Source organism: Lepidochelys kempii, chromosome 12 (assembly GCF_965140265.1).
Source record: "Lepidochelys kempii isolate rLepKem1 chromosome 12, rLepKem1.hap2, whole genome shotgun sequence".
Classification (NCBI taxonomy): domain Eukaryota; kingdom Metazoa; phylum Chordata; order Testudines; family Cheloniidae; genus Lepidochelys; species Lepidochelys kempii.
In genome coordinates, this window is record NC_133267.1 from 16,909,601 (window position 1) to 16,929,920 (window position 20,320).

Below are 20,320 nucleotides of genomic sequence, written 5' to 3' on the forward strand. Positions count from 1 at the left end.
CTTTCCATTTTAACCATCTATTTTCAGAGAATTTTAATATACCCATAGACATACTGTATCTTCAGGTTAAAACTGGAGCCACCCCAGAGCGATACACTTTTTTGAAAGTAACTTTAAATAGTTTGAAAGTGTTTGCAAAATATGCTGATAAAATACTGTTTCTTAATAAATACTTTGTTGTCACAAAATACATTTGGGGAGGAAATAGTTCTGTGTGATGCTTGGATCTGGTGGGCGGAGTGAGGGAATAGAAAAGCAGAAATAGTGCAGGAAACATAATTTGTTTGAAGATTATGCTTACTCTGCATTGTCTGGTTTCCTTAAACAAAAATGGCCCGGGAATGTTTAATATACAGGCTTGGTGCATATGTGCAGTGACCCGCATTTATACGATAAACTCTAATGGACTGATAGGTAACAACTTGCTCTGTCTTTGCAAGTTTTAAAATTAATGGAATGCTTAGCAATATTCTGTATGATATATACTTAACCAACACAGAATTGTTGTAACATCTCCAAAGAACATGGATCGTTTTAGATAGATAATACACAACTGGAATTTGGATATAAATGCAAATTATATATATATACTCTCTTGTTCCTCACACCTGTTTAGAGCTTATTGTGTCAGTAGTGATTACTTTTTAAAATAAAGCGGCTATCATGAAGAAATCAGCTTTTCCTAAGAGTAACAACACATGGTAACTTGACAGCGTTAGTTGGAAAAATGGACCTTTTCAAGGATACAGTTGTACATGGCTTTTGTGCCATCTTGTCATACATTCCATCAAGACGATATCTCATCACTGTTTTGTCTTGTGGTGTCTTGGTGGGGACATCTTGTCTCAGAAATATTTTGGCCCCATTATTAAACACACGTGACCAAGTCCTGCTTGCCTTATTCACACAAGTAGCCCCTTTGAGTTCATTTGGCTGAATCAGGCAAACAGAATGCTGATCACAATTATGGTTGTATGTTTCTATATTCATCCTGCACATACACTAGCGGAGAGGAGGCATGTAAAGTACTTTATGGACTGAGGCCTGGTTATTTGGTAGCATACAGACTGTTCTATTAGGGGAAGTTTATATCCCTTAGTACGTGAGACCTTTGAAGTTAGAAACCTGCAATTGTGCTTAATTGTAATAAAAGAGCCAATATATCCAAGATGATGCATCACATCAAATATAACAATACATGCATACCAAATTATATAGATTCATGTTTATCTGCCTTCAAGAAAAATGAATCCATGATCCAAGTCTGTTATATCAATATTCCATTAGATGGAGATTTAATTTAATTGCTGCTTTTAAAAAAGTTGCAGATGAAGGAACTGTCATGTTTTATAGCCTTGATGTAAGTGGACATAACTCTTTTGAAGTCAGTGCTCTTGCACCTGTTTGTTCAAGTGCTGAATTTGTCCCAGTGGGCCAAATTCTGCAGTTCTCATTCAGACTAAATTCCCATTGACATCAGTAAGGACATTGCCTGAGTGAAAACTGTAGAATTTGTCTCTTTAACATTGTGTGTGACCAAATATAATAAATGTGTTAAAACTCATAGTTGAGGCTGAAACTCTGTTCCTTATCCTCATGTTCAGCTGAACTGTACCTAAGATTTTCAGCAAATGAGCTACAGCAAAATCAACTGCTGTTCAGCCACTCCTATGACACCGAGGAACAACTGAGCAGGTTAAGAATACCATTTTAGGTTCAGTGCTGCATTTCCTGGCGTTTGTTGGTTTCTATTCCCATAGAAATGTACCTTCAGCACAGCTGTGCATTTGTCTATTTGTCTGTGCATTTCAACTGATGAGTTTAAAAGGTTCTATGTAGAATTCTTTCCCCCGCTATAAGTGTGGGCATAGTGTGGGGAGGGTCAAGCGGCATTACCCCACAAACTGCAAGCCTCGGAGAGGCGCAGAATTTGCTGCCCCCGACATGCAGCCCATTGGCCTGACTGGAGCTGTCCCCCCTCCCCCTCCAATACAGAAGTCAAACTATGCCTATAGCTGTAAGTCTTTTTAGAATAAAAGGAATATACGAGCACTGGTCTCAACTAAATCCAAGATTATAGACCAAATTACAGAATTACTGCATGTGTGAAGAAGATCCACCACAAAGAGTACTGTAATGATGATGCCAGCCCTCAAAGAAATGAACAATTAACTGGCTTCAGCAATGTAATTTGCCTTAGATCACAGAGACATTAACAAGATGTGCTTCAGATAGGTTTCAAATAAATCAACAAAGCTATGATCCACAGTGACATATTTTGGCAAACAATAGCTAACAAGGATTACAGGAAAATAGTTCCCTCCTCACAAATGATTTTGAAATACTGCAATGCCGAGTTGGACCTGTAAATGGATAAAAAGAGATCAGCATCAGAACTGCCGCTAAAGTCTTTGGCATAGTGCAGTGAGAGGTCTTGTGAGTGTCTGTCTGTGTCTGTGACACTTTTAAGGTGAGTGCATGGCCTCCATAGATTAGAAAAGTTTTGAATTGAGATGTTGGGTTCATGAATACAATTTTGGAGGCTGGTTTCCTGTCTGAGCAACAAACAAGCAAACCAGGCACGTATGGCTGCATGTTTAGTCGAGGAACTACTGTCTGTGCAGGTGCAGGAGCTTATGATTACAATGTGTGCCGTGGTGCTTGCCCACGTAGCTAAACTCAGAAGCCAGCTCTTTGTATGCGTAAGTATTCCTGAGGACTTCAAACGTTGGTGAATAGGAAACATCAACGCCCCAAGAAAATTCTGGACTGTCCAAGCTGAGGTTAAAGAGCCAACTCTTGTCCACAGAACAGTGGGCTGGGATTCTGTAGTCCCTTTTCTACACTTCGGATAAACAAAAACTCCAGTACTCAGTCAGATGGAAACGATGGGGAGGGGAGAGTAAGTGTAGGAGTTCTAAAAATAGTCCATTTTCATGTGCTTCTGACAATAGTAATTAAATGTGTACACCTCCCTTTACATGTAAGAAATGTAAGGTTCTTCCTACAGCTCTTTTACTTACTAAACTGGGAGGAGTGGTAGATACGCTGGAGGGGAGGGATAGGATACAGAAGGACCTAGACCAATTGGAAGATTGGGCCAAAAGGAATCTGATGAGGTTCAATAAGGATAAGTGCAGGGTCCTGCACTTAGGACGGAAGAACCCAATGCACAGCTACAGACTAGGGACCGAATGGCTAGGCAGCAGTTCTGCGGAAAAGGACCTAGGGGTGACAGTGGACGAGAAGCTGGATATGAGTCAGCAGTGTTCCCTTGTTGCCAAGAAGGCCAATGGCATTTTGGGATGTATAAGTAGGGGCATAGCGAGCAGATCGAGGGACGTGATCGTTCCCCTCTATTCGACATTGGTGAGGCCTCATCTGGAGTACTGTGTCCAGTTTTGGGCCCCACACTTCAAGAAGGATGTGGATAAATTGGAGAGAGTCCAGCGAAGGGCAACAAAAATGATTAGGGGACTGGAACACATGACTTATGAGGAGAGGCTGAGGGAGCTGGGATTGTTTAGCCTGCAGAAGAGAAGAATGAGGGGGGATTTGATAGCTGCTTTCAACTACCTGAAAGGGGGTTCCAAAGAGGATGGCTCTAGACTGTTCTCAATGGTAGCAGATGACAGAACGAGGAGTAATGGTCTCAAGTTGCAGTGGGGGAGGTTTAGATTGGATATTAGGAAAAACTTTTTCACTAAGAGGGTGGTGAAACACTGGAATGAGTTACCTAGGGAGGTGGTAGAATCTCCTTCCTTAGAGGTTTTTAAGGTCAGGCTTGACAAAGCCCTGGCTGGGATGATTTAACTGGGAATTGGTCCTGCTTTGAGCAGGGGGTTGGACTAGATGACCTTCTGGGGTGTCATAAATATAAAGGGAAGGGTAAACCCCTTTGAAATCCCTCCTGGCCAGGGGAAAGCTCCTCTCACCTGTAAAGGGTTAAGAAGCTAAAGGTAACCTTGCTGGCACCTGACCAAAATGACCAATGAGGAGACAAGATACTTTCAAAAGCTGGGAGGAGGGAGAGAAACAAAGGGTCTGGGTCTGTCTGTAGTCGTCTTGGCCAGGGACAGAACAGGAATGGAGTCTTAGAACTTTTAGTAAGTAATCTAGCTAGGTATGTGTTAGATTATGATTTCTTTAAATGGCTGAGAAAAGAATTGTGCTGAATAGAATAACTATTTCTGTCTGTGTATCTTTTTTGTAACTTAAGGTTTTGCCTAGAGGGGTTCTCTATGTTTTTGAATCTAATTTCCCTGTAAGATATCTACCATCCTGATTTTACAGGGGGGATTTCTTTATTTCTATTTACTTCTATTTTTTATTAAAAGTCTTCTTGTAAAACACTGAATGCTTTTTCATTGTTCTCAGATCCAAGGGTCTGGGTCTGTAGTCACCTAGGCAAATTGGTGAGGCTTTTTACCAAACCTTGTCCAGGAAGTGGGGTGCAAGGTTTTGGGAAGTATTTTGGGGGGAAGGACGCGTCCAAACAGCTCTTCCCCAGTAACCAGTATTAGTTTGGTGGTGGTAGCGGCCAGTCCAAGGACAACGGGGGGAATATTTTGTACCTTGGGGAAGTTTTGACCTAAGCTGGTAAAGATAAGCTTAGGAGGTTTTTCATGCAGGTCCCCACATCTGTACCCTAGAGTTCAGAGTGGGGGAGGAACCGTGACATGGTGGCACAGTGGTGGGATTAACCTGAAATCATTTTGAGATCCAGTTGAGATTTTTTGAACTAGAAATACAGATTTTAAAAAGGAATTTTTAGGAAGTCCAGAAAGCAGCTTTGAAACTGAAAGCAGCTTGGTTTCTCTCTGCTTTGTGGCCAAGCAGAGACAAAAGGGGATTATCTTGTGAATTGCAGGTTTTCTTTGCCTGGAGGCAGGGTACTTAACTCCTGCAGGGAAATTCACAGTCTTCCAACCCAGAGGTTTTTTTTTTCTTTTCTTCCTAAAAGTAAATAGGGGGTGTGTGCTCTACCCATTTGCCTGGAGACAAAAGTGGCAGGGGTTTTTTTTTAGGATTTTGATTTTTTTTTTGTTTTACAAGGAGCACAGGTTTGAAAAGAAATTTTTTTTTTCTTTGGGCTGGGTAAGCAGGTTTCCAAGTAGTTGGAGGTTTTTTGCTTTAATTTGGGCCCAGAGCAGAGACAAGGGAATTGTCTTTTTCTGTAGGCTGACAATCACTATCAGAGAATAGGTATTCTATTCCAGCACAGCAAAATTTTACAGCCAAGTTTTGTTTGTTTATTTCTAAACCTCGGGTGTAAAGTTAGTTAAAAACAGAGAGGTTAGAATGGCCAAATCCTCGGCTCGACTACAGCTGGAATTAGCCAAATTTCAGGCTGAGGAAAAACAAAGGGAACATGAAAGACAGATAGAACTCATGCGGCTGGAGAAGGAGGTACAGGAGGCTGCCCCAAGAGGGAAATGGAGGCAAGGAAGCATGTGGAGGAGATGGAGAGGATAAAGGCCCAGCAGAATATACCAACAAACCCTAGCAATCCTTCTCCAGGTACCACTTCCCATCCCAGAAAGTTCCCCACCTACAAGGCAGGTGATGATACTGAGGCCTTCTTAGAAAACTTCGAAAGGGCCTGCCTTGGGTACAACATCTCTACTGACCAATACATGGTAGAGCTGAGGCCGCAGCTCAGTGGACCCTTAGCTGAGGTGGCAGCTGAAATGCCTAAAGAACATATGAACAAGTATGAACTGTTTAAATCCAAGGCGAGAGTCAGAATGGGGATAACACCCGAGCAGTCTCGTCGGAGGTTCCGAGCCCTAAGGTGGAAACCAGACATGTCATTTACCCGACATGCCTACCACATTGTGAAACATTGGGATGCCTGGATATCAGGAGCAAGTGTTGAATCTCCAGTAAATTTGCCCTTCCTAATGCAAATGGAACAATTCTTAGAGGGTGTTCCTGAGGAAATAGAAAGATACATCCGAGATGGGAAACCCAAAACTGTAATTGAGGCAGGAGAGATTGGAGCCAGATGGGTGGAGGTGGCAGAGAAGAAGAAAACTGGTCACAGTTGGAGCGGAGACCAGAAGGGACCACCCCAGACCACACCCTATTACCGGGGGCCGCCCAAAGCCCCACCTACCTCCCAAAGAACCCTCCAGACCCCTTATCGTCCCACCACCCCGTTCTCCAGCAACCCTCCTTGCCCCAGTGACCCGTCAGCTGGACGATGTTTTAAGTGTAACGAGCTGGGGCATGTAAAGGCCAACTGCCCCAAGAACCCGAACAGATTACAGTTCATTGCACCAGAATCACACCAGAGGTCCACAGGCCCAGATACCTCCCAGATACCCTTGGAGCGGAGGGAAACTGTGAGTGTGGGCGGGAAGAAGGTCACCGCGTGGAGGGACACCGGAGCACAAGTGTCAGCTATCCATGCTTCCTTAGTGGACCCCAATTTAATCAACCCAGAGATCCAAGTGACGATTCAACCCTTCAAGTCCAACTCTTTCAATTTGCCTACAGCCAAGTTGCCTGTCCAGTACAAGGGCTGGTCAGGAATGTGGACTTTTGCAGTCTATGATGATTATCCCATCCCCATGCTGTTGGGGGAAGACTTGGCCAATCACGTGAAGCAGGCCAAGAGGGTGGGAACGGTCACCCGCAGCCAGGCTAAACAAGCCGTGGGGCCTAGCTCTGTTCCGGAAACTTCTATCAGGGCCCGGTCAGAGGTGATGGACCTGGACCCCAGGCCAATGTCTGCAACAGCAGTAGTGGATCCAGTCCCAGAGACCCAGACGGAACCAGTCCCAGAACCGGAACCAGCCGAACAACCAACACCAGACCCCGTGTCAGCACTGAATCCAGTACTTGCAACCTCAACACCAGAGGGCCCCACCGAACCTGAACTGGCAGCAGCCGATAACCCTACACAAGAGGCTCAGCCGGAGCCTGAATCCCAACATAGTGCACCAGCGGAGAGCGGTTCACAGTCAACAGAAACAGCTCCATCCCCTATATCGCTTCCAGAGGGACCAAGCCTAGGTCCACAATCCCATGAGGAACTGATGTCTCCAGCATCAAGGGAACAGTTCCAGACCGAACAGGAAGCAGATGAAAGCCTCCAGAGAGCTTGGACGGCGGCACGGAGCAACCCACCACCTCTCAGCTCTTCTAATCGATCCAGGTTTGTTGTAGAAAGAGGACTTTTATACAAGGAAACTCTTTCTGGTGGACACCAGGAAGACTGGCATCCTCAGAGACAGTTGGTAGTTCCAACTAAATACCGGGCCAAGCTCTTGAGCTTAGCCCATGATCACCCTAGTGGCCATGCTGGGGTGAACAGGACCAAAGACCGTTTGGGGGGGTCATTCCACTGGGAGGGAATGGGCAAGGATGTTTCTACCTATGTCCAGTCTTGTGAGGTGTGCCAAAGAGTGGGAAAACCCCAAGACCAGGTCAAAGCCCCTCTACAACCACTCCCCATCATTGAAGTTCCATTTCAGCGAGTAGCTGTGGATATTCTGGGTCCTTTTCCGAAAAAGACACCCAGAGGAAAGCAGTACATACTGACTTTCATGGATTTTGCCACCCGATGGCCGGAAGCAGTAGCTCTAAGCAACACCAGGGCTAAAAGTGTGTGCCAGGCACTAGCAGACATTTTTGCCAGGGTAGGTTGGCCCTCCGACATCCTCACAGATGCAGGGACTAATTTCCTGGCAGGAACTATGAAAAACCTTTGGGAAGCTCATGGGGTAAATCACTTGGTTGCCACTCCTTACCATCATCAAACAAATGGCATGGTGGAGAAGTTTAATGGAACTTTGGGGGCCATGATACGTAAATTCGTAAATGAGCACTCCAATGATTGGGACCTAGTGTTGCAGCAGTTGCTCTTTGCCTACAGAGCTGTACCACATCCCAGTTTAGGGTTTTCCCCATTTGAACTTGTATATGGCCGTGAGGTTAAGGGGCCATTGCAGTTGGTGAAGCAGCAATGGGAGGGATTTACACCTTCTCCAGGAACTAACATTCTGGACTTTGTAACCAACCTACAAAACACCCTCCGAACCTCTTTAGCCCTTGCTAGAGAAAACTTACAGGATGCTCAAAAAGAGCAAAAAGCCTGGTATGATAAACATGCCAGAGAGCGTTCCTTCGAAGTAGGAGACCAGGTCATGGTCTTAAAGGCGCTCCAGGCCCATAAAATGGAAGCATCGTGGGGAGGGCCATTCACGGTCCAGGAGCGCCTGGGAGCTGTTAATTATCTCATAGCATTCCCCACCTCCAACCGAAAGCCTAAGGTGTACCATATTAATTCTCTAAAGCCCTTTTATTCCAGAGAATTAAAGGTTTGTCAGTTTACAGCCCAGGGAGGAGACGACGCTGAGTGGCCTGAAGGTGTTTACTACGAAGGGAAATGTGCTGGTGGTGTGGAAGAGGTGAACCTCTCCATGACCCTTGGGCGTATGCAGCAACAGCAGATCCAGGAGCTGTGCACTAGCTACGCGCCAACGTTCTCAGCCACCCCAGGACTGACTGAACGGGCATACCACTCCATTGACACAGGTAATGCTCACCCAATTAGGGTCCAACCTTACCGGGTGTCTCCTCAAGCTAAAACTGCTATAGAACGGGAGATCCAGGATATGTTACAGATGGGTGTAATCCGCCCCTCTGAAAGTGCATGGGCGTCTCCAGTGGTTCTAGTTCCCAAACCAGATGGGGAAATACGTTTTTGCGTGGACTACCGTAAGCTAAATGCTGTAACTCGCCCAGACAACTATCCAATGCCACGCACAGATGAACTATTAGAGAAACTGGGACGGGCCCAGTTCATCTCTACCTTGGACTTAACCAAGGGGTACTGGCAGGTACCGCTAGATGAATCTGCCAAGGAAAGGTCAGCCTTCATCACACATCTCGGGCTGTATGAATTTAATGTACTCCCTTTCGGGCTGCGAAATGCACCTGCCACTTTCCAAAGACTTGTAGATGGTCTCCTAGCGGGATTAGGAGAATATGCAGTCGCCTACCTTGACGATGTGGCCATATTTTCGGATTCCTGGGCAGACCACCTGGAACATCTACAAAAAGTCCTTGAGCGCATAAGGGAGGCAGGACTAACTGTTAAGGCTAAGAAGTGTCAAATAGGCCTAAACAGAGTGACTTACCTTGGACACCAGGTGGGTCAAGGAACTATCAGCCCCCTACAGGCCAAAGTGGATGCTATCCAAAAGTGGCCTGTCCCAAAGTCAAAGAAACAGGTTCAATCCTTCTTAGGCTTGGCCGGTTATTACAGACGATTGGTACCGCACTACAGCCAAATCGCTGCCCCACTGACAGACCTAACCAAAAAGAAACAGCCAAATGCTGTTCAGTGGACCGGAAAGTGTCAGAAGGCCTTTAACAAGCTTAAAACGACACTCATGTCTGACCCTGTACTAAGGGCCCCAGACTTTGACAAACCGTTCCTAGTAACCACAGATGCATCCGAGCGTGGTGTGGGAGCAGTTTTAATGCAGAAAGGACCTGATCAAGAATTCCACCCTGTAGTGTTTCTCAGCAAAAAACTGTCTGAGAGGGAAAGCAACTGGTCAGTCACTGAAAAAGAATGTTATGCCATTGTCTACGCTCTGGAAAAGCTACGCCCATATGTTTGGGGACGGCGTTTCCACCTGCAAACCGACCATGCTGCACTAAAGTGGCTTCACACCGTCAAAGAAACTAACAAAAAACTTCTTCGGTGGAGTTTAGCTCTCCAAGATTTTGATTTCGACATCCAACACATCTCAGGAGCTTCTAACAAAGTGGCTGATGCACTCTCCCGTGAAAGTTTCCCAGAATCAACTGGTTAAAATCGTCCTTGAGATGTGGAAAATATTGTTAGTCTTTATGTACTTGGTAGTATATTTAGAGATGCATGTGTCTTATTAACTCTGTTTTCCTAGAGCTCCAGGAAGAAATCCCAGCCAGTGTTTCACCCTAGCTGAGATTTGGGGGGCGTGTCATAAATATAAAGGGAAGGGTAAACCCCTTTGAAATCCCTCCTGGCCAGGGGAAAGCTCCTCTCACCTGTAAAGGGTTAAGAAGCTAAAGGTAACCTTGCTGGCACCTGACCAAAATGACCAATGAGGAGACAAGATACTTTCAAAAGCTGGGAGGAGGGAGAGAAACAAAGGGTCTGGGTCTGTCTGTAGTCGTCTTGGCCAGGGACAGAACAGGAATGGAGTCTTAGAACTTTTAGTAAGTAATCTAGCTAGGTATGTGTTAGATTATGATTTCTTTAAATGGCTGAGAAAAGAATTGTGCTGAATAGAATAACTATTTCTGTCTGTGTATCTTTTTTGTAACTTAAGGTTTTGCCTAGAGGGGTTCTCTATGTTTTTGAATCTAATTTCCCTGTAAGATATCTACCATCCTGATTTTACAGGGGGGATTTCTTTATTTCTATTTACTTCTATTTTTTATTAAAAGTCTTCTTGTAAAACACTGAATGCTTTTTCATTGTTCTCAGATCCAAGGGTCTGGGTCTGTAGTCACCTAGGCAAATTGGTGAGGCTTTTTACCAAACCTTGTCCAGGAAGTGGGGTGCAAGGTTTTGGGAAGTATTTTGGGGGGAAGGACGCGTCCAAACAGCTCTTCCCCAGTAACCAGTATTAGTTTGGTGGTGGTAGCGGCCAGTCCAAGGACAACGGGGGGAATATTTTGTACCTTGGGGAAGTTTTGACCTAAGCTGGTAAAGATAAGCTTAGGAGGTTTTTCATGCAGGTCCCCACATCTGTACCCTAGAGTTCAGAGTGGGGGAGGAACCGTGACATGGGGTCCCTTCCAACCCTGATATTCTATGATTCTATGATTCTTTTTGATCTTCTGCATGGCAAACTATAGACCGCAAATCAGAGTTATTGGCAAATTTGCATTTGTGAGTAAAATTCTCAGGGGCACGCAGTCCCCTGAGACGAGTATTATTAGCTCCCTTGTTTCATTGGGTGCCTGAGTAAATCATAGTGTTTACGGCTAGTCTCTCTGAGAGAAGGCTCTGGTTATCTCTTCATAATGTATTCTCAAGTGGTCTTTATTTCCAAAGTGCTCTGGTAAAGAAATTTTCCCATGGGCTTCAGTTCACTTTTTCACAACAGAATTTTATCCAGGGTTTTTCTACGGAGCACATAGACTTTTTGGTGAAATATTTAATGGAGTATGTGAGACTGAGCCAGGTTGAAACAATTATTTGGAGGAATTAATTTTTGATTATTTTGCCCTGCTTTTTTCTGAGCTTCCAGAGAAGAAAACTGATGGATGAAAACTTTAGAAAGAAGGGATGCCACTATGTTGGCAGACCTAAATGGAACGTTGAAAATGTGATGGGTGAGGTGTCAAAGTCTGATTATTTACAAACAATCTGGATTGGAAGTATTTGAAATTCATAAATCACTTAATGTAATTGTGAATAAAATGATATTTTCCACCAGTTACAGCAAACACCACAGAGAAAGTAATAATATGGTACTGAGAATAAAATGGAAAATGTCGTCATCAAAATGCAAGAACATTGTTACAGCAAAATGAAAACAGTGTGAATATAGAGGTAGAGCAGGATAGGTAGAGAGGTGAAACACCAGCAGATACTGAGACAAATTCCCACCAGCCATTCAGGTACAAAATAAAGATTATGAAAAGTTACTTTTTCCTGTTTTCTTTTACGATTTTTTAAAAACCACTGTTATGTGCTGATACATTTCAATAAAGATTAAAACCATCATAGGGGGTAATGTTATCAAATGTACATGGCAGACTGACGTGTATAGAATAAGGCTTTTGTCTTCTGTTCATATTTTATGAGTTCTGAATCCTTCCATTGACTACAGTCCATGAGCCTGATTCTGATCTCATTTATGCCACCCATACACTCAGCGGACCTGTTGTAGGTTTACACTAGTGTAAGTAAGAGCAGAATCAAGCTGCTCTGTTCTGGTTACCTAGTGTGCACAGAGATGTAGATGACAACTCAGATTGAGGGCCAGATTCACCTGGATGTAAACTGGAAGTAGTTCCATTTTCTGCTGGTACAACTGAGAGATGAATTTGGCCCTAAGGGTGCATAAACCAAGCAAAAAAACCCCTTTAATTCTTATTTCTCATTTGAAATATTCAACTTTGCTTTTTAACTGGTGAAGATCCTCCAAACCTATTTTCTTGAGTTCAATAATTTGTAAAGCAGGGGCTTCTAACTGCATTAATTCAAGTGCAATCCAAAAGTGTGTTAATACTGCGACTGACTGACGTATGGCAAGTTATCAGATTTCTGAGATATGAAGGGAGCAGTAACACAGGCAGACTTTTCCTTTCACAAAGGATATTCCACCTTTCGTTTGCCTCTACCACAATTTCAAGGGATTCTTCAAATGAATGGGAACATGTGAACCTGTCTTGCCTGACAATTTTTTTATTGAGTGCCATGATGACTTGGAGTTCGCTTGTTAGAAGCATTTTATATCGTGGGGAAATATCAGGGGAAAGGAAAGAAATAACACTGTATTTTCTGAAAAACAAAGATCTAAACACATATGTGTCACTGGATAAGAGTTACCTGAAAAAACTGGAAGGGGAATTAACACCTGGTTCTACAGGAAACATTGGTTACCACTATCAGTTTGAATGAAGTGTATTAACTAAATTGTGTTCTGAGTATTCATTCAGCTCTGTTTATGGCACACTCTTGAGTACATTTACTGTTTGTCAGAAGTGCAAACTAGTGAACATATGAGGCTTTAAGACAGGCCATCTGTTAGTCTTAGACCCTTGGATAATTGTCAAACAGTTCTAAAAATAAGCACATACAAACTGCAAAGGTGATTTTTCTTTTGAGTATTATGGCACAGGGAGAGCAGCAACCAAAAAAATAAAATAAAGCTATTCATTCTGTGATCAGATTTTTCTCTTCTGAGAGGTTTTCTGATTTTCCTCTGTGCTCTCTCTTGTTGGTCATGACATCCGTGAATGCCTCTCAAGTTTAGGGTTAGTTCAGCACCAATTTAAGGCTCATTGTTTTTCCACAGGGAGCGATAATCTCCAATGGTTGAGGCAAGGGTTTTCTTGTATCCTCTGTCTAAACTAATCTCTTTATAAAGTCAAGGCACAAAGATTTTGATCTTTATTGATGGATTGTTGTTAATTGAAAAAAACCCACAATGTATAAAATACAAATACATAAATAAAAAGGACATTTTCTGAGAGAGTTTTGGATCATTTGGGGTTCAGACAGTCTAACAAAGGTTGCGATTGAAAAAAAAAAAAAGACATTACAGATGGTGCTTCCTAGATATTTAGACACCCTGGCTTGCTTTTGTCAAGACTTTTTTTGTAGAGTTTCCAGGTGGGTCCTTGTGTGCGTTTGCATTGAGGAGCAGGATTTACTCTTGGCTGATCTGGAAGGTGAGGGTTTTTGTGCATGTGACTCTCACCAGCAGAACTGAATGCTGTTCAATAACGGATTCTTTTTTGGGTATTCTCCGACCACTGTAATGCCATTAAGGGTAGGTGAGGGAACGTGGAGAGTAAGGAGGTCTTCATATTGCTCCGCTAGTATCCTGCTCTGTGATGGGTGGTGGTTGACTCTGAAAGGTGTCCTATGCAGTCCTCCTTGGCTACCAGGATGGTAGCATGAGGCCTCAAGCATTGGAGGAGGGAGAAGAAAATGGCAGGGGAAGAATCCATGAGGCTCTTACAGGGAACTGGAGGATTCTGTGGTTGGGAGAAATACAATAATTTATAGGCATTATCTACCTAGATGTCACAAGATCATGCAGTTGTGTTCTTGCAGCATCAGTAAACACTTACAGTTTGTGTTGTTGCCTGTAACTACAGTGACTTCCATTTACCCTGACTCTGTGCAACCTGGTGTGCTGTCTGGCCAGATGATAATGTGTTCATCAGGCTGAATTAAAGAGATATGTGGGCAGTAAAATACTTGCTATCCACTTCTATTCAGAAATACCTAGGCATGCTCATATTCATGGGTATCCAATGGGCTAAACACCTGTCGAGTTTCATGTTGCTGTTTGTTAGACAGATCTGTTATCTGCATAATTTCTGTTGGAATGATTTGAGGAGAGGTTGCTGTTCATCTTAATGGGAGTTAGAGTGAGAGACTTTATAACCTTTAATCAGAGTCCCAGGCTGTGTATGAAACGGCTATGAGGCTTATGAATTTCACTCAAGAAGGGCACATATTGCCAGTCTTGTTGTGCCATCTTTTCACGCCTGTACAACTGTTTGTCAGAAGTGTATATGCTTCTGTTTGTCAGAAGTCTTTTAGGTGTATATGCTCAAATGTATAGATATCTATAACAGCTTGTACTAAATACATAACAGATGCACAATGCCACCATAGACTGGATGTATTGTGGCCTCAAACCATCATCACACCCCTTGCAGTTGCATTTTATTTTTTTCACCTGCTCCTGTGAAGTACACCTGTGACTTATTGGCAGGGAATTTGGTTGCAGTGTGGGAGACTCCCAGCCTGTGTGCCAGCCTTGTAGCTCTGCTCCACCGTGAGCTGCTTTTTTTTTTTGAGGTGGTTCTCCCAATCCTTATACAGCTTGTAAGAGTTTCTTTCTACTGCTCTAATGCTGTAGATGCTGTTTCCCTTCTTATTGATGAAGTGCTCTGAAAATAGAGGTTGCTGTGCAAGTGCTTTGATTATAATGCACCATGTACACATATGATAACAAAGACATGCTCATTCAAGGTGTGCTGCAAAGTTAGCTTGAATCAACCACCAAAGCAAGCACTGATGTCCCCAACTAACTATCCTGTGGGGAGCAATCACTAAATGCATGTATGCCAGTTAATCCTTACAGTAAATCTTTTTATTGTCCACAAAAGCGGTCACCCAGTTCCAGAATGATTGGGGATGCCACAGCGAGTAGAAAACACCACATAAGCATTCAGGCACTCTTGGGGCCCAGGGATGATGCCCAGTTTTATCTGACATGGCTTTCAGAATTGGCATCAGTTAAATCTCCCAACCTTCTCATATGCTGAGGCAGTGACTTACCTTATCTTGATAGGCTAGCTTAGTGCTGCTGCAGTTTTCCACTTGCCATGATGTCTCAGAATGATGTATGCTGAGGTCTCGGTAGTGCACCATGTCCTGGTAAAAGGACTTAATGGGAGATGTAAAGAATAGCTTTTAATGGTTAGGTTTCAGAGTAGCAGCCGTGTTAGTCTGTATCCACAAAAAGAAAAGGAGTACTTGTGGCACCTTAGAGACTAACCAATTTATCTGAGCATAAGCTTTTGTGAGCAAGTGAGCTGTAGCTCATGAAAGCTTACGCTCAAATAAATTTGTTAGTCTCTAAGGTGCCACAAGTACTCCTTTTCTTTTAATGGTTAGTTTATACATTATGCCCTACTCCCCGAACCACCAAACACACAAACCATGCGCAAAGGGCATGCTTGGAAGATGAGGAAGGTTTAGCACAATTGTCTGTGACTGCTTCAATATTCTTTTGCAGGTCACCTTTAAAGTTTGGGGGGGGGCGGTTATAGTTTGTTTTATGTTGTTCTTGGTAAAGTGTAACTTGCTGTGTTGGAAAAACCCTTTGAAGCAATTCTGATTCCCACTGCAGTTCTAATCCACCCCTCCATTGGTAGGAAATGAGAATTTTCACAGCTGGTCAACAAACAGTTACTTAGCAGAAGTATAGCAGTAATATTGATATATTGGGAAATATACAGTGTTCACTGGTTTCAAATTTACACTTCTGCCTACCTGGTGTAATAGTTCAGTTTTAGTACAAAGGGGTGCAATGAAAAGGGATCTCTACTAGCTAATTTAAGATGTGCTAATGGCTTTTCTTACTGCCTGTGCTTTATTTCTCTACCTCTTGTCATTTTTTTCATTTATAATATGGTTAACACATTTTCCCCAAAGGTCTGAAATAGATTTTGAAGTTGGTACTGATAAGGTTTAAATTGCTTTGGTCTGAAAATCTGGTCATCTTGGTACACTGTCTGTTGCCAGCCGTGCAAAATGTTGCAAAATGGCTACCATCAAAAAGATTTGAGCTCAAAAACATGTGATGATTGGATTAAAAATGTTCACGCTGGGGAACAAAGTTATAAAATGCAAGGACTGAACATAGCCAGTTTTCAGCCTCACCAAAATGCAGAGGCAATAAGCCACAAACACACACCTCAGGACTAGGCAGGAAAAAAAGAAATGTAATGTTACTGGTGAGTGGTAGTGTGGGTTGGAGGTCGTAATGCTTTAACTGAGTGGCTCACTTTTGTGGTCTGAAACATATTTAGGAGGTAAAAATGTATATTGGAAATACAGAAGATGAGCACATTCCCATAGGCCTTCCAAATATGCATCTGTGGTATTTGTAGGGTTAGCTCTTTGCATGTACAGAAACCCCACAGTCAAGTACTCTCAGGCACTTGTGCATGCAAGTTTTATCCATTTCGCTTGTGTAGATTCAGTTTTCTCATAGACGGAGGAAGGATTTAGTATACACAGACAGACCCATCATATTGTAAGGGCATTTTTGAGGCTCTTTAAAAATTTGGCCTTATATGTTAACTGTTTGGTGCTGGGATTAGTCAGCATGTCAATTGCCTGCAATACATGTGAGGGGAAAGGGGGAACAGCATTTTCCCCAGGACATCAAGTTTTGCATATGGAAAATGTATATCTGATCCATTTGACTGATGGCTTGTGTATTATGTTCAGTATAGGAGTCTTTATTTGAAAACAGATGACCTCGGCTCCATACAGCTGCTAGTTTGGGGCATAATCTGTTTGCATCTTTGTATAGACTCTGCTCACCAAAACACTCTATTTTTTATATTAGATCTGTGGCAGAACATATCATTAACCCATGTTTGAAGAGGGAGGGTTCACAATGAATGCTTCATTATCAGATTTAGAGTCACATACCATTCCTTTATTGACCTGCCTGGTGTAATCAGTGCAGCAGCCACACAGATTTGAAATCATGTACCCTGACTGTAGACTGTGCGCCCTGCATCTAGTGCTGATTGTGCATTATCTTTTAAATGACACTGCCTAAATAAGTATGGATTTGTCTACCATGAATAGTCCTTGCTTCAATTTGTGGATGGTAAACCTTTTGCATTTTTTTATTGGTATTGAGGGTGATCTAAAAATAGAATTACAATGAAGTGCACTAGAAATAGCCATGGTTAAAATGCTCAGGAACATGTTTGAACATGGGGATATGTGTGTATTCTTCAACTTTAAAAAAAAAATCTTTTCAATTGTCTTGGTGTGCAAGCTCATTTATCGGTGTTGCTGTTACCCTATACAGCTACATTAGTCCTATTACATAACTTTGTTACTTGCTGTTCCCTTTGTGAATAACATGCAGCACTGCAAAGGTTGTTCTTCTGTATGATTGGTAATATCTCCATATTTAAAAAAGTCACAAACTGTCAGATTTTATGCTTGATTATGTTAAATCACTTAAAAGCAAAAAATATAGTTTCTTTTTACATTCTACAGATGTGATTCATAGTACATTAGTAAGCTTTCCATTTCTCTACACAGTAGTTTTGGTTATGGATCTCAAATATTTTAGCTTAATTTGTTGCAATATTCAGGACATGCAATAGCTGTGCTATGGGCTATAGTTATGCTAAGCAAGATGCCATTATTTTGCTATTTTATCAGATTGTTTAATTCACAAAGTATCATCCTATGCATGTTTAAACTATAACACTTCCTCCGTTTCCTTAATCTTTTGTCATGTTGAAAGACTGATCATTGTGTAGAGTTTCGTAAGAATCTGCCTGCCACAATATCTATTGCTGATAACTTTTGACATGATTTAGAAACTCAACAGCACTTCTGACACCTTGTGGTCAGTTATTGGGAGTGCACAGTTCAGAAAATAATACCAGCTTTAAATGGGGTCACTGCTACCTAGAGAGACTACGGCTGCGAATGGAAGGTTCATTAGTTAACTATTTCCACAAGACAATTTTCATTAGACAGATGCCATTGCCATAATGAAGTAGAGGACCCATTTGTTTCTGATTGAGATGTAACAGTAGATAATTTAGAAGGAACAGATGATTTATGAAAAGTTAAAATATCTTCATGTATTTGAAATACATTGTACATAAATAATTTAATTCAAAATTAAGCTAGGGTTTTAGAAACTTTTCCTTTTTCTTTGGGAGACCTGCATGGTTCTATTACTAGAGAGATAGAAATTAGTAAATTAAAACTAGCATGAAGTGAAATGTGTGAATTTTGACTGGTAGGCATTTTGGCAAAATTTGAAAACATTTAGGCCCCAATCCTGCAAAGGCTTATGCACAAGTATACCTTTATTTGCACAAATTATCCTATTGACTACTCATGCGATAAAGTTACGTCCATGCATGTTTGCAGGATTAGGGCTGTAGTATGCAAGCAAAATGTATGGGTATGTACTGCACTGAAAATACCGCTTTGAAATTGCTTCTGGATTTATTTGGCTTCTACACAAAGTGGCATGACTGGACTGTAATGTCTCCATCCTATGCTAAAAGAGCTGTTTGTGATTGCAGGTGGTGGTTACAGCTCTACTAAAAAAAGGAGGACTGCTCACAAAGATGTGCAGCATAGTCTATTCTGTAAAGAGATTGAACTTCTGGGGGACATATCCAGCTTGTTTTCTGCAGTGTAAATTACCCTGTTGCCAGAACTAGTGGTTCAGCTGTTATTGCTGAAGTATTCCTTGGATTGCAAAGTGTGTGTCACAATCTGGTGTCTCTTTCTGCCAGTACTTCTACCAATGACTAGTGAGAATCAAGAGTAAAATATGGGAAGGGATCCCTCAGTGATACAGTTTTGTTTTAATTGTTACAATTAAGTGAATAGCTGAAGGCAGATTTTTCTCATGACATGTTACCATTTTCTCTATATGTATTGAAAATCTTAAAGGCTGTACTTGGTTGGTAGAAAAAAAATGTTTTTTCCTAAGTTCATGCCAACATTAACAGATCTATCAGTACAAAGTGAATGTGTCATATTGGCAGCTGTTACTTATGAGTACTTTTTCTTTATTGCATTTTGTTTTGTAATAATTGAGAAGCTTTTATGTAGAACTCTGCATAAAGGGTAGTGAGTAGGAGGGTCTGGGCATGCTTTCTATTAGTCTGCCCCTCATGCATGTATCCTTTTTTCATCTTTCCAGAACCACACATTGAGTCAGCACACACAGTGAGCCACTGGCACTACAGGACACCTCTCTGCAGAAGACTTGACGGAGGCACAGTGGGGAGGACCATTTGAACATTACATCCAATCAAAGTGTCATTTGCAACCCAGATGTAAAACTCTAATGATTTGGCCATGAGGCGCTGCTATTATAAGCAGCTGGAAATGAATATTAATGGAAGAGATTAAAAGTATTCCATGCTCAGTATTTTTTATTGTCCTGCTTCAGCTAGTGTACTTTAGAGCTTCTGCTTCTGACTGAATTTATAGTGTTAGATAAATCTGCTTTGATGCTGTTGCCCTTTGTTGCTTCTTGTATTATATGGATAGTTAAAGATTAGGTGTGATTTTTTTAACTGCTTTTTAATTGCAATTTTAGGTAATTGTGCATTGTGATGTGATTGCTTGGCTATTGTCGGAATATTTCTTTTGAATTTTTTAATTAAAGACTAATGCTTTGATTGGATTTGCCAGTTCACCGGACAGTGATTAAAACTATGTAATGAATATAATCGGTTTCAGTGCAACTGGATGGTCTGCTTTATAAATGTGACTTAATCTGATTGCAATAACTAGTACAGTTCAATAAAGGGAATACATGAGATTAGTGTCAGAGCTTCAATGCATCTGTCAGTACACGTTATGTCACTACCACCTGTACATGTGTGTCAGAGGACTAGAGTATAAAATAATTTGTTACCATACACGTGTAAACCCATGAAGTAACCAGAGCTTAATTTGTGCCAGAGCTTGCCAGGACTGAGCCCCAGCACTCTAGGCTTGGCAATTCGCAGCCCTGATACCTCTGGGCTTGCAACATCAGTTATGAAAGTAAAACAATTGCTTGAGCCCCAACACCTCTTTCATTACAAATTCAGCACTGGAAGTAACCCATGAAAAGTGAAGCCTTGAGGAGTGCAAAACATATACTCTTGTACTGAGTAGTGTATCCTTTCTTTGATGCATGCACAGAACTCCCTTTAAGGTTAATGGGAATTAAGCACATGCATTATGATGGAACAGTTGGCACTTTAGAAATTAACTGTATAAAACTTGTGCATAGAATTGGTTTTGGGTTTATTTTGTTTGTTTGTTTCCAAGCCC

At 42.0% G+C, this 20,320-nt stretch overlaps 1 protein-coding gene across 12 annotated transcripts in view; it reads left to right on the top strand.

Moving 5' to 3' along the window:
• ZNF423 (zinc finger protein 423) overlaps positions 1-19,820 on the top strand; it is a 334,537-nt gene extending 314,717 nt beyond the window's left edge. For all 12 annotated transcript variants that reach the window (XM_073307696.1, XM_073307686.1, XM_073307690.1 and 9 more), the window contains one exon: positions 19,194-19,820. In XM_073307696.1, coding sequence (XP_073163797.1) covers positions 19,194-19,291 — 98 coding nt within the window. In that variant the 3' untranslated portion in view covers positions 19,292-19,820. The remainder of the gene's footprint in view (positions 1-19,193) is intronic.
• The last annotated feature ends 500 nt before the right edge of the window (positions 19,821-20,320 follow it).